Consider the following 15575-nt stretch of genomic DNA (forward strand, 5'->3'; position numbering starts at 1 on the left):
AAAGTCTCAGGAATGTTTTATTCAATCTTCTGTTGTTCAGAACTCTCTCAAAACCAATCATTTTGATAAAAGATGGAGCGAGAGCGGAGAATAATTATTTTCTTGTTTTGACATAAAAAGAAAACATAAAGATGTTTGTCTCCTTCGGGACTGAATTATTCATGCATCAGAGGGTTAAAAATGAACAAATGAGAAGTTTCTCTACAAGCGTATTTATGTCCTTCACAGAGCTTCAGTGCGTTTCAGAATTTCTCAGATGATGTTTACCAGAGTATCACTGTTTGGCATTGCTGCGTATTTTCTCCAGTTTTGACAGTTTAGAAAAGTCGAGCTCTGTGTCTGAAAGCCGCTTCAGATACTTGAACGTGAAGATCTTCTGAATATCAAAGATGTGAGAGACAAAGAGAAGACGGCAGCAGGTGAATGAGGAGCGACATGCTGCGCAAAACTCAAGTGTGTTTGTTTAGGATTCTCCAAGACACTCCACCTATTTGGAAAAGCAAGAAGATGCGCGTGTGTGAAGTCACGTGTGTATGTACATGAGAGAGAAAGAGATCTTTTTGATGATTCTAAGCACGAGCGTTAGTCTGTTTATGATTCCGCAGTCTCCTCATCATGTCCGTTAACACTCGTGCCTCAAAAAAAAAAAAAATGGAAACCCATTTAATGTGCAACCCCACGATTGCCGATGGAACCAATCAGCGGTTATTTTTAATGAGGTTATGGAAGCCACTGTAAATTCGCAGATCGATATTTCACCACGAACCATAAACAAGTTCCCCATGTGCTTGGGCAGAGTTTGAGAAGGTCAGACGCAACAGGAGAAATGTGTTCCTGGAAAGATAGTGAAGGATGGCTTTCACGCACGCACACACAGTTGCGATCCCTCAACATATGCTGGGATGTTCTGCTCAAACTGATGTATGTCCCCTCGGTAATCTGTTCATGCTTGATTAGAGAGAAATATCTCCGCGGCGTTTACGTTGAAGGTCAGGAGCTCCAAACTTTCCGGAGATTTATTCCTTTTGATAGTATAAACAAGTGATTAGACAAACAAGTCTCTTGGACTTGTTTGAAAGGCCCTGAAATACATTTGTCCGCGTAATGTAAACGTGGCTGTGGAGAGATGGAATTGAGGTAACAGTTTGGGAGTGTGGCTAATCTACAACAGGTGGACGCGGTTTGGACTGTGAGAGCTGAATTACAGTAACGTATCCAGAGATGTTCCGCCGCATGGAAGTAATTTACGGCACGTTTTTATGGTACACCAGTGTTTGTGTGTGCGCGCATGTGAGTGCAAACATCTGAAAGAGCCATTAACCCGGGGCAAAACAAGCACTCTTTAAGAAAGCACTTGACGTGGGCTGCTCTGTGAGGAAATCGGCGTGCCAATAGTTGATCTGGTTAAAGGACAGGCGGGCAGGTGCTGGAGGGGGCAACTTGTCTAGATGAGAGGACAGGACCTCATTCTGAACACTGAAGGCAAATGGACCAGTGCCTGACGCTGCTTCATCGCTTACGGAGGTGTGAGTGCTTTCTGCTGTTTTCGCTTCCATACAAGGAAGCTTTTTAAGAGGCATTCACTTGTGGCACAAGGACACTTTTACAAAACATTGTGCTCTTGGTGAGATTTTGGTTATTTGATGGGTGGATCACATGAAAGCATGTTTCAGTTATTTACTTTTATGTGTGTCTAAAGGAAATCACTGACACGATACGGTATATAGACTGTGCAATAGGGCTGTCACGATACTGGAATTCTGTACCAGTCGTTACTAAAGTTTTCCCTCTGAGCAAACTACTGAGCATGTTCTTAAACATCGATAATTTGCCATTGTGTTTACGTGCTCAAAAGAAATAACTGTGAAGGCTGTAAAGGTTATCGGTTCAACCGATCTCACTGCTGTTTACTAAATTTAACCACAGATACAGGGACACTGGAGTTTTTTGAAGTCACGTCGATCAGCTGGTCTGTCTATAAGCTCACATACGAGAGATCCGCTGATTAATTGTGGCTTTAAAATGCTCCAGTGTCCCTGTATTTGTAGTTACACTCAGTAAACAGCTGTGAGTTTGGTGAATTGATGACCTTCACGGCCAATCAAAGTGATTTCTGTTGAACACGTGAACACAATGGCGAATCAGCATTGTTTAAGAACATGCTTAGTAGGGCTCAAATGTTAGCGGGAAATAGACGTTTTTAAAATTTCAGTATCGATTTGGTACCAAATTTCAGTATCGCACAACCCTACTGTGTAATTATTCGAAATTCAATTCACACTAAACAAGTGTTGGTTTCATTTATTTTAAAAAAATCTATAATTAAGATTCATTCATTCATTTTCTTTCAGCTCAGTCTCTGATTTATCAGAGGTCGCCACAGCGGAATGGACCGCCAACTACTCTGTCATATGTTTTAAACAACGGATGCCCTTACAGCCACAACCCAGCAATGTACTGGGTAACACCCATACACTCTCACATTCACATGTATTCATTCACTACACCAATTTATTGGCTTGTCACGAAATCTATTTTTCATTGTATGATATACTGCACCAAAATATAATGTGATAAGCGGTATTATTGTCATTTTATGCCACTCTTTTTATAATGCCAGAATGACAATACAATAGCATCATGATGCAAGTACCATCTCCCAAAGAACACATTGTATTTTATTCTTAAGAATATTTAATTTTATTTAATTGTAGTTATTTTAACGATTTAATAATTAAACATTGGAAACAGAATGTGAAAACGTTACATCATAAACAAATAAATAATAATAATGATAAATGTTAACAAAAATCTACAGATCTATTTTCATTTGATAGACACTCACATGAAAATAAGTAATTTATAGTAAATACTATAGTGTTTTTTAAGCATACAGACTCTTCCGATAGAGCTAAATTGTTGCTGATATTGTTTGTTTTTTTTTTGTCTGGGCGATATACACTGCATGCCCAAAATCATTGAGGTCATGGTCAAGTGTTATGTGATAAGTCGATATATGGATTATTGTGACACACCTACCAGTTTAGTTCATCCAGTTCACTTGAAGTGCATGTCTTTGGACTGTGGGAGCCCCCCATGCGAATACAGAGCCACCCCCAATAAACAATATAAAACAATTTTTACTTCATATTCTGCCCCTTTCCAGCAGTCCTCATTTCTTTCTTTACAAAGCTCATTTTCACATGGAAATCAATAAAACATTAATTTTGCAGCATGGTGTGTGCTTTAAACTTTAAGTAAATAAATCTAAAAAGTTTTGTTCATATTGCGCTCTCATAATCAATTTGAATAATTGTGATTCCTTAATTGAGGCAAGTGAGACCTGCAGTTTGGATGTTGCTGTGGGGTCTTTTGTGACCTCCTTGGTGAGTTGTCGCTGCCCTCTTGGGGTAATTTTTTTCAGCTGGCCACTCCTGGAAAGGTTCTCCACCTTTCCATGTTTTTGCCCTTTTGTAGATAAAGACTCTCATTGTGGTTCCTTGCCGTCCCAAAGCTTTAAAAAATGGCTTAACCTTTTCCAGACTGGTAGATCTGTTATTTTCTTTCAATTTTTTTTATTTCTTTGGATCTCTGCATGATGTCTGGGTTTTGAGGATCTTTTGGTCTACTTCACTTTGCCAGGCAGGTACTATGAAAGTGAGTTATTGATTGTGAACAGGAGTGGCATAACTCAGGGTGCAGATTTAGAAATGGATGTCAGGTATGATAAAGCAGAGTTAAGTTATAATTCAACTAGGGTTGGGTACCAATGTAAGCGGTATAGACCAGATCGAATCAGCATTTGAAATTCAGTGCCTAATTTTAGTGTCACTGGTGCTGCGACAAGGACGTAAGAAGCATCAAGGGATACCTCAAAGGCACAGATAGGTACACGTTGTGTCACACCAACAGTTAATTCTAAACAACTTTGAGGGATACGGACACTGTCTGCAATATTAGTCGTTTGTTATTGTTGTGAACGCATGCACATCCAGTGAGCGACTGCCTTCAGATTCATCAACACGTATGATCGCGTTAATCAAATTTGCTTAAACTTAGAGTTCTAAAGTATGGCAATATTTTACAAGCAATGATTCTGACACAATAACGTGAAGCAGATGCTTTACAAAAGTTCTGTGTAAGGGGGAAAACACGTCAAACTTAACATTTTTGAGGGTACATGGAATCAACTTAAAGGCAGAAAAATACACTCTGCGTCTCAGTCAGTACGTTTACATGGACACCAATAATCTGATTTTAATATGATTAAGACAATACTCTAAATAAGAGTCTACCATGTAAACAGACACCCGCATCATGAAACAAAAATCAAATTCCATTAAAACGACACTCTTCTACCAGTCCTTCATATTTTAATCCAATACCTCAGGTTGTCACGGGGCATGAACAATATGTTGCTGAATGAAAATGAAACTGCCGAACTGTAGTTAAGGTTAAATAATTAAAAATAAAACATCCAAAATTACATGAAACACCACAGGAAATGTGATTAGCCTTTTGACGCAATGACATTAATCAATCTAGGTACTATAACATGTAGAACAGGATCATGAAAGTAACATTCAAGAAGCATCTCATGTAAACACCTTAATTATATTATTGTCTTATTCAGATTAAGGCAAATACTTAGATTACTGATGATGTCCATGTAAACGTAGTCACAAGCCCCAACCTTAGAAAAAAGGTGGTCCCTGAGTTTGCTGACAACCTTTCCACAGGACAGTATTAAGCTAATGTAATGCTAATTGCATAATGCTAATCTTTAATTCATGCTAATAAACAAATGATCAAGAGAAACGTATTAATGCAATTCAATTCAAATATATAAAACATGAATTTATGTGTACTTTAAACTTTAAATTGTTCAATTAAAATGATTAAAATATTTTTTTGTAGGTTTAGACAACAATTTGGCTCTTTTAAAAGTATCGATTTAGCACCAGTATCGAAACAATACCTAACCCTAATTTAAAAACACTTTTTCACACCGGGCTTTGTAGTCTTGCATTTTGTTTTCCCTTAATAATGAAAAAGCTTCATTTAAAATGAATGATGTGTTTACTTGTGTAATCTTTAACTAATATTTAAATTAGTTTGATGATCTGAAACATTAAAGTGTGACAAATATGCAAAAAAAAAAAAAAAGAAATCAGCAAGATAAATAAATATCACGCAGAAACTCATTTCCTCCCTCCATGATTTTTGTTTCTTGATTTATTTTTATTTTTTGAAACAACCCTCAATCTTTGACATATCCTTGACAGGCTTTCTCAGATTCACTTATAAATTTGCCAAACAAAAATGCTGCAACGCATTAAGACTTGTTTTTATGCGGCAAAATAAAATCCATTTTGGAAAAGCATCTTGTCTTGTTCCATTGGAGCATTTGTTACTCATTTGAAGTGTCAAAACCTCAATGCATTTATTATTTTATTTCCCGTGCTGTCAACAGCCATGTGTTTTGCAGTCAAAGGCATATATACTGTACATATATTATACTCTCAGGACATCACAGCACTGTCACACACTTTCACAGCCTCTGTAGGTCACACCGACTTTCAAACTGATTCACTCATGCTATCTTTTGCCTCTCCACACTTTCTCTCTCCCCTCTCCTACGCTCCGAAAGCTGCATTTTCATGAAACGCACACTATGTAGAGGGAAAATCAAACGCGGAGCATGAAAACTCTTTTATGATGCCTGCGTGGTTCAAAGCTTGGATTAAGGGTGCAATTTAATATGAAGTTTATGATTTATATGACAAGCACGCTGACTAAATTTGTGGATTTTATGAACACGATCAACATATTCATTGATAAATGTTGCTGCCGCACTAACAAAGGCAAACTCAGTTATTTTGAAAGAGTGCTATTTTAGGCCCAAACATATTTTTTTCTTCTTCAAACATCCCTTCTTCTCATTACACCATTACAGTGAGAGAGAGAGAGTTTGGTTTTCTGTGTGTTCTGGTTCTCCATTCTTTCTTTTCTCTGCATAATGGTGACCTAGATAGAAAATATGCATTGTGGTTATTCATTCCAGCTTACTCTGTTGTGTTCCCTGTGATTTTCTGCCCAACAGATTTAGCCTTTGTGTGTTAAACATCGCTCTTTGCTGCTGTACAGTTTGAATGGAGGCCAGAACTAAAGAATATTTCAATTGTCCCATTACAGCAGTTGTATGTCAGTCAGTCATCCTCAATGATCTAATCCTCTGACTCTTGCTTGCAGGTTCTGGCAGGGCGAATATACTGTGGCTGTGAGCATCAACGACTACCTGGATGTGTACTGTCCGTATTATGAGAGCCCGCAGCCGCACAGTCGCATGGAGCGCTACATCCTCTTCATGGTCAACCATGATGGTTACCTGACCTGTGAGCACCGCATGAGGGGCTTCAAGCGCTGGGAGTGCAATCGGCCCCAGAGTCCTGACGGACCCCTGCGCTTCTCGGAGAAGTTTCAGCTCTTCACCCCCTTCTCGCTTGGCTTTGAGTTCCGGCCTGGACATGAATATTATTACATCTGTAAGTATGTGTGTTTTTAGTGCCATTTCGACCGTGGCCTTTTGTGATGAGGCTTTTAAGTTGAGTTGGTTTGGCGCAGTAGTGCTTAACTCCAACTTTTGACATCCCATTGCTCATGACAGGGCTCAAAGGACTGACTCTTCTAGTTTCAGTGCAGTTGTTATGTGTTTATGTTGTTATATTGAATGAGACATAACATTAAGTGAGTTTCTATGGGTGAAAATAAGAAAAATCACAGCAAATAGATATGTGAAACAAAAATAATTTAATAAAGAATAATATTAAATAATGAATATACGAGGGCGAGGCAGTGGCACAGTAGGTAGTGCTGTCGCCTCACAGCAAGAAGGTTGCTGTGTCGCTGGTTTGAACCTCGGCTCAGTTGGCGTTTCTGTGTGGAGTTTGCATGTTCTCCCTGCCTTCGCGTGGGTTTCCTCCGGGTTCTCCGGTTTCCCCCACAGTCCAAAGACATGCGGTACAGGTGAATCGGGTAGGCTAAATTGTCCGTAGTGTATGAGTGTGTGTGTGAATGCGTGTGTGGATGTTTCCCAGAGATGGGTTGTAGCTGGAAGGGCATCGGCTGCGTAAAAAGCTGGATAAGTTGGCGGTTCATTCCGCTGTGGCGACCCCGGATTAATAAACAGACTAAGCCGACAAGAAAATGAATGAATGAATGAATATACGAATTTGTAATGTAATTTAAATGACAGAATCAAACAAACACAGGAGTGCTGCCAAAACAAAGACATAAATATAGCACAACTATCTAAATAAACCCCAACCCACTAAACTAACTAACCAGAGAAAAATGTAGGATCAAAACCGTAATCTTCAGCGTATACAGCGCTTAACTAAAGTACTCAACTATTCAAAACATAATTACAGGTGTGGCAACTCCATAAACTAACACAAAAATAATTTTTCTACTCAGAATTACTAAAGTTCTCGTAAAGTACACTGTTAGCACTTAGCAAAACAAAAGCTAAGAATCGTGTAAATTGAGCTACAAAAGCTTGTCTTAACAATAAAGCACTTAAATGAAACAAACTAAACAACAGAAAATAATGAACAGGCTGGTCACCATTAGTGAGGAGTTTAGTACTGAATCAGGTGCTCTTGATGGAAAGAGCAAGCAAATGCTTTTTAAACGCTGGGGACCAGCTCCTGATTGGTGCACCGAGTGGCATCATCATGATGATTGATGGCCTTTTTGACCAATGGTCGCACACCAGGGACAGGACAGAATACACTGTAACGGTGGCTGGTAATAATATTTCAGTTTAAATGTAATTTGAATGAAGTAAAATAAAAAAAAATTCAAATTTCAAAAACCAGATGTATCGAGATTCGAACCCAGGCCCCTCTGCACCGTGGTCCAACGCTCAACCGCTACTCCACGTGACCACTAGCAAGTTTCAGATTTTCACGGCCCTTAATCTCACTCCCAGCAGACCTCAAACAAAAAAAAAAATTAGTTACCAATATTTTTAATTAAACTTTGGGCGCCAGACAAGATTTCCTTGCCAAAAAGAAAAAACATTTACTAATACCCTGGTTAGCTACAGCCGGCATTTAACCACCATACACACTGCAAAAGAAAAGGATAAATAATAACAACGCAACACACTTTAAATGAAATCAACTGTTGTATTTTTCTCACACAGTACAACAAATATATTTTCTAAATAATAACTAATTCTGTTTTCCCCTGTTCAATCTTGGTTGAACGATTTTTAACAACAACAACAAAAAAAGAAATCACTGCTTAGATAAGTCAATAAAATAAAAGAGAGAAAACATCAAACAAACAATCAATCAAACAAACAATAATAACGTGTGGCTGAGGTAACAGAAACCAGAGAGAAAGAGAAATGTAAAGAAGGTTTGTGAAATTGAGTGGCAATGGGTGTGGATTGTATGGGTGTATGAATGAATGTGAATGACCTAAATAACTGACCCGGCAAACAAAGCTGATTCTGTACAGGTCCACCTTGGCTTTCGATCCCCATAAGATCCTGCAGACCCCTCGCACTTAATCGCTCGTGTAGTTTTTCTGGTCAGCCTGTCCACCATCACTTTCACATCACAGTATTTATCACCACACCTCCATCTTCAAAGCCAACAGCTCTTCACCTTTTGCATCTTTCTTGTTTCTCGTCCTTTTCTCTCCCCACGATTTCACCACCAACACACGAATAAAAAAAACAGCAAAGAAAACAGCAACTCCAACAGCAGCAACCACAACAACAACAACAGCCACCCGGAGCAACCCTCAACACCCCCTTTTATGGTCTCCTATTGTGTACCTGCCCTTCCGCTTCCTCCCGACCCCGGAAATAAGGTTTTGGAAGCTCGAGGGAGGGCAGAACAAAGCAGCGCCTCCTAGTGGCACTTTGAGAAAATGGGAGAACATTTTATTCGCCACAACACAATGGGCAAGAGAAGAGAAAGCAAAAACTGAAAACAAACACAAAGTATACGTGAAACAGCAATATATTTAATTACAAATATTTTAAGAGCTGAATGTTCTTTGGAAATTCTCGCTCTTTCCAGTAGATTTACTGGATAAGGATTAAGCATAAGGATTTTTGATTTTTGAAAATGTTTTGGAATTTGAATGTTCACTGTAGATACCGTAGATTTTGATCAAGTGAAGGCTGAGTAAATGATGATATAATGTTTATATTCCTTTATAATAAAAAAAAACATCCTATTGTTAAAATAAAAAAAATAATAATGAAAATGAAAAAAAATAAGTTTTAAAACTCAGTTTTATTATCGATATACTGTTTTAATTCAACTATTTTGAAATAACTTTCCTTTTTTATGTTTTTGTTTAATTTTTGTTTAGTTTTTGTGGTTTATTTAGTTTAAAATATTATCGTTATAAAATGTGTGTGTATATATATATATATATATATATATATATATATATATATATATATATATATATATATATATGTGTGTGTGTGTGTATGTGTATATATATATATAATATATATACATATATATGCATGTACATTGTACACTGTTCATGTATTTGCTTATTTAATCAGGGACAATACACACTCAATGTACAAAAAAAGGAAAATGGGGCAGATTTAGCCAAAAATGTTACATTTTCATCCATAGCCCCTGGACAAGTTCATGTTAAATACAGAGAAAGCTATCCAAAATTCTATGTTGATTTGACAGTTACCAAAATTTCATTTTTGTAGAAAGCAGCAACGAGCTGTTATTAGTTTACATTCTATTAGTTGATTTGAAAGCCTGTTTAATAATAGCTGATGATGATAATACTTCACTTGCATAAAAAGGAGATGGATCAGAATATAAAATATCTTAATTTCTAGTTTCAGCTCATTTTAGTGCCTGTTTGTCTTATGTTGAATAATTTAGTCATCCCGAGGACCCTTGGAGGTTTGCTGAGGCCCTCGGGTTAAGAACCACTGCTCAGTTGTTGTTGTTTTAGTCCAAAGTAAATTCAAGCTCCATTTCTGTTTACGTTTACACAGTTTGAAGTTTAAGGCATATACAACAATGCTTTAAATGTAACATAACAGTATTATTTTTGTAATAATTATTGTCTGCATCAACTTTTAATTTAGTCTCCTTCATGGATCTCAAGCTCAGTAAACAGATTTAATTATTGTCAAAGACACAGAGGTGCATCTTTAATTAAATCAATCAGATTGATAACTGTATGTCATGTTAAATTGATTTTGATTGAACGTGATTTGTTAACTTGGTAATTAGCTGCTTTCCACCAGTAAAAGCTATTGGTGTGTATATGCAGGCCTGTTGTGAACATGACAAACAGGCTTTATCTCAGTGACAGGGTCAATCCGCCAATCACGGAGACCTTCAGTGACTCCTCACATTCAGCACTGTTCGGGACCTCTGAGAACACAATGAGCTCCAGGGAAGCTAAAGAGACTCTTTCTCACTCTGAAACCTCATCCGCGCATAGACCTCTGAAAAATGAGTGCTTTACACACAGTTTCAGCTCAAGTTTCGAACTATTTGTTATTCTATTTTTGTTCTCTCATTTGAATTTCCTCTGACAAACGCAACAGAATTACAGGACATTTAAGCTAAAAGTCTGCATAGTTTTTGCACAGTCGACAAATTTGACCTTATTAAAAACGTATAACTCATTTGTTTTGCTGATTATTAGTACGTTGTGAACACAATTTAGTAATTTATTACCTTCATATGCACAATTTACAAATTTGTTACATTGTTTAGGTTCACCACATGCCTGATTTACCAATTCACTACTTAATTATAAAAGAACATTGTGCACAATATATACAAATTCATTAGCTTTTTTAAGTAAACTGTGTGCAAGATTTACTTATTTGTTTTCTTGTTTTAAGTAAACTGTGCAATATTTACTAATTCATTATCTTGTTTTAGGTAAACTGTGCACAAAATGTACTAATTCTTAACTTGCTTTAAGACACACTGATGATGATTTACTAATTTGTTTACTTTTTTAAAGTGCATTTTTTACTGATTCCTTAAGTACTAAACAAAAGTGTTTTAAGGGATCAAGTACATCTAGCTGGTTTCTATCACAGAATAAAGCTCATCAATATTGTTGTGTAAGTCAGAAGGGCTTTATTTTGTGACAAATAACTGCCTACATTTATTTTATTCTACTTATTACATGGCTACTTGTCACAAAATGTTATTCTGAGCCGTAATAGTTTATGAACTCTTTAAATAAAGTCAAAGCTGACAGAAATGAAAATGGCTGAATGGAGCACACACAAAAGGCTGATTTATACTTCTGCGTCAAACGCCGGCGTATGCTACGGCGCTGACGCATAGCCCTTCGCCGTGGCCATCGGCGTCTCTGACGTGCACCTCTCAAAAAATGTAATTACACGTCGCAACGACGCGTAGCGCATGCTCTGTGATTGGTCGGCTTGGTAGCGCTGACGAGTCTGGGCGGGACCGAGAGCCGCGTGAATGGTGCGAGCCTGATGGAGCGATTGTTTACAAGTGTAGAGTCCCGTGAAGGAGCTCCGGATGGAAAGTTTTGTTTTGTGTTTACCTCATAGTTAAAGTTGTTGCACGTCCGCCGGTTCCTGCCTCAAAATGTGCGAGTTTGAGCCACTTGTACATCCCGGAAGTGTTCAGGAAAAGCAAAACAGCACCGAAGAAACTCGACACAGAGGAACATTTACACCACACTGCCAACTAGTGTTTCGGAAGTGTTAATGCAGACCCACAGAACGCGCAGAAGTATAAATGCATAGCTACACGCATTGCATGCGCCGTGGGTTACGCCGGTCACTTGACGCAGAAGTATAAACCAGGCTTAACTTACGTATTATTCAGTCACAAGACGGTGCCTAACAGTCAAAAACAGTGGCATGACTGACAAGCCAGCCTGATCTCATGAGAAAACATAAATAATTTACACTTTGTCAGTTTATTGACAAATTCTTACAGATTCATAGTACAAGTTTAGTTGCGTGAAAATGTAGGATTTTTAAAAGGAAGCGTGGCATCAAACCTCACCCCTAAACCCAACCATCATTGGGAGATGAGCAAATCATCCTAAAATGTGGAAAAGAGATTGGACGAATACAAACGATTTAGTGACTAAATCAAAAAGTTACAAATTGGTGTGAGAAAGCATTGGACAAGCATATGAATATGGATGTAAATGTATTCACTGATGGTCAGAATGAATTGATACAACTACATGAGCTTCTGATATAGTTTCCACAGTTATTTTGGACTAACATACCGTGGAACCAATCAAAATCTGACCAATCAAAATCAAGTATCCCACAGAACCATGTAACAATTTAAGTTAAGGTTACTTATTTATAATTTTTTTTGTACTTTTCATGTTCATTGGCTTATATATGGAGAATAAAGCAGAACAGTACTCCTTATAAAGTAAACACTTTAGTCTTAGTACCAATACCACGAAACCACAAGAGTCATAAGTCAAATATAAGTTTCAATAAAAATAAAAAATAAAAAAAATTTATCCATGCAATGTATTTTTGGCCATTGCCACAAGTAAGCAACATAAGGTTTTGTGATCTAGGGTCATAAAAACTTAAAGTGAATTAGCAACCCAGCAAGCTTTTTTTGTTGTTTTTAAAGATTTCTAATAGACGTCTAAACATAGTCGTCTTGGCTAAAACAATGCTACATTTGGGCTGTCAGTGAAAATCTAATAGATGTCTAAAAATAGGCCAAAATTAGACTAGTCATCAAATAAACAGAGTGAAACATGAGTGACTACACATATAAAGTCTGTCTAATCTGTCTATTTGATAACGAGTTAAGTGTTAGCCTATTCCTAGATGTCTATTAGATTTTCACTGACAGCCCAAGTTTAGCCTAGTTCTAGCCAAGCTGTCTACGTTTAGATGTCTATTAAACACAAAATTGTTTGCTGGGAAGGTACATTATGCGGGCAATTTACCTGAAAGTGGAAACAAATTCGTAAAACATGTCATAAAAAATTCATAATTTACTTAAGAGATAACAAAATAGTAGATTGTGAGCATACAGTAACGTACATAAAGCATGAGGTAACGGAAAAAGCTGCTGTTGTATTAGTAAGTAATATAAATATTAGAACTTCCCTGCAGGCACAGGACGTCAACATGACATCATATTGATGTTTTACCCCAATGTACAACAACGTTGTGGGAATGTTAGATTTTGTTTGGAAATGAAAATCTGGTTGACATCAGAACCCAACGTCAGGCCGACGTCAATGTCCAACATAAAATCAACGTAAAGTCAATAAAATATAAACGTCTCATCATGTTACACCATGACGTTGTGTGGACATTACCACCATGACATCTATCAGATGTTGGATTTTGGTCACATTTCAACACAACCTAAAATCAACCAAATATTAATGGAATTTGACGTCGTTATTAAATGTTAAAACAACGTTGTCCTTAGACGCTGGCAAGACATTAAATTTAGTTCACCTGACGTCATGATCTAAATCTAACCTAATATTATGATGTTGTGTGCCTGCTGGGTTCATACAAGCCGTAGATATCAGATGCAGTACATTTTTAAAATGCTCAACCGTGTTTAACTGAGCGAAATATTCTCATTTTGGGTTTCAAAAGACAGAAAAAAACACAAATGGAGAAATAGAGATGCTTTAATCTCTAAAGCTTTTAGCGTTTCCTAAATGAGAAACACCCAACAGCTCATTCCCATTAACCTCACAAAGCTTTAAACTGTTTGGTTCAGACGGCAAACTTGTCCTTCAATCCCTTGTTTCACTGTCCTTCAGAGAAGACAGTTTGGTGTGGTTTAGCCAAATTAAAAGTAGACATTAAACACAATAAATGTCTTAATTTCCCCACTTCAGCTGCCTAGCTGTTTTAATAAGATAACATGAAAGACTTGCATCAGGAAGATGCCGGGAGAGAAAACAGGGAGCGGCACAAGCAAATCAATAATTTATATGGTAATTACAATTCCTGACATGGGAGGCAGTGGCGCGGACAGATGTGGAGCCACCTGTGTACAGTACAGAGAAAGACCCCGGTGACTTTGAGCTCGCACCGGCTTTGTGTCCGGACGGGTCTTCGTCTCTCCCAACAGATCCTACATGCTTTTCATTTGACTGCTGATTATTCTCTGATTGACAGCTCAGACTGAAAGGGGGCGTCGTTCTGAGTCAACATCCCCCCAAAAGCAGCAGGGCGTAACGCTGCTTATCATCCACGCCGCAGTGTTTTCTCCACGCACAAGAGAAAGAGAGAGAGTGCGATGCCACAAAGAGCAGGCGAAAAAAAAAGTTCAAAGATACCCTTCAACTCTGCGTTTCTGCCCCGATCCCCCCAAACTGATTTTTAATGCATCTGCCTCGCGCTTCCCAGACATTGTGAAGGCCTTTGTTTCAGGACGGCTGGAAAAGGCCCCGGCTCCTCCATTCAGGACACTCCCTGAGAGGATTGTTTGGATACTGGGCGTCACGGTCCCTCGGGGATTGATGCTTTTCGGCAGGGTCGGTGGGGTCAGCGATGAGAGATGGATCTGAGAGGTTATCATGGGGAAGTGGGGGCTGATCTCGATTGTCTGCTGGTAAAAGAACACGTCCATCAGGCCTGGTCAGATTTAACCCCCGGACTTCCATCTCTCCGCCTGTATTGATCGGCTGTGATGACATCTTGACAGGCGTCTTCTACACAGCTGCCGGCGGTTGAGCTTGGGTGCTCTCCAATGAACCTAGGATCCGGTGTGCTGGACGCGCCACAAGAATACACAATGACCTGGGATGGGCGATGGGGCGCAGGGAGATGGAGGAGGAGGAGGGGGGTCGTTCAGGTTGAACGCGACAAACTCTAGACTAGGGTTGAGCTTTTGGGGGGGTTCTAAGGGATTTGGGGAATTGTGAAAACTTCTAGCATTAGTTTAACTGTGCTTGAAGCTTTTACTTCTATGATAGGATTCTGAGATATTTACAGTGTTAGATTCCATAGGGAAACATCGCCAAGCATTAAGGCCAGATACGCTGAAGTCTAAGTAAGAAGTTATGTACATTTTAAAATTAATTGCAAGTTGATCGGGTGCACTTGTTGTTACATTCTTATTTTAGGAAGCCAAACATGTGATAATAATTATTTATTAAATATAAAACTGGAGCACACTATAGTCCAAAACTATAGAATACACAAGACACGTCACTTAGTTTTGAATGGGAAAAGTTTAATGGTCAATATGGCGAATGAAACCTTGCCTACTAGTACAGGAGCCAATCAGCGATCACTACAGATTAATGTTTCTCCAGGAAAGGCTCAGACCAGACTTTACTGGCATACCATGGCTTCAGTAGGCGCAATGACATTACACGATAATGTTATCCAGTTATAGGTAATATATTTAACTGGGGCTATTTTTAGGCGCTGTCTATTATCTATTAGTTAATTTCTTTAATGGATTTGTTAGTTTTGTTTTTAGTTTTGTCAACACATTTCTGTTTAATTTTATATATTTCGTTTTAGTAATTTAGTAGTTTGG

The 15575-nt window shown here is 38.2% G+C and overlaps 1 protein-coding gene across 2 annotated transcripts in view; it reads left to right on the forward strand.

Moving 5' to 3' along the window:
- Positions 1–15575, forward strand: part of efna2a (ephrin-A2a) — a 143062-nt gene that overhangs the window by 115821 nt on the left and 11666 nt on the right. For both annotated transcript variants that reach the window (NM_131022.3, XM_087238776.1), the window contains 1 exon segment: positions 6253–6545. In NM_131022.3, the coding sequence (NP_571097.2) occupies positions 6253–6545 (293 nt within the window).

Source organism: Danio rerio, chromosome 2 (assembly GCF_052040795.2).
Source record: "Danio rerio strain M-AB ecotype USA chromosome 2, GRCz13ab, whole genome shotgun sequence".
NCBI lineage: Eukaryota > Metazoa > Chordata > Actinopteri > Cypriniformes > Danionidae > Danio > Danio rerio.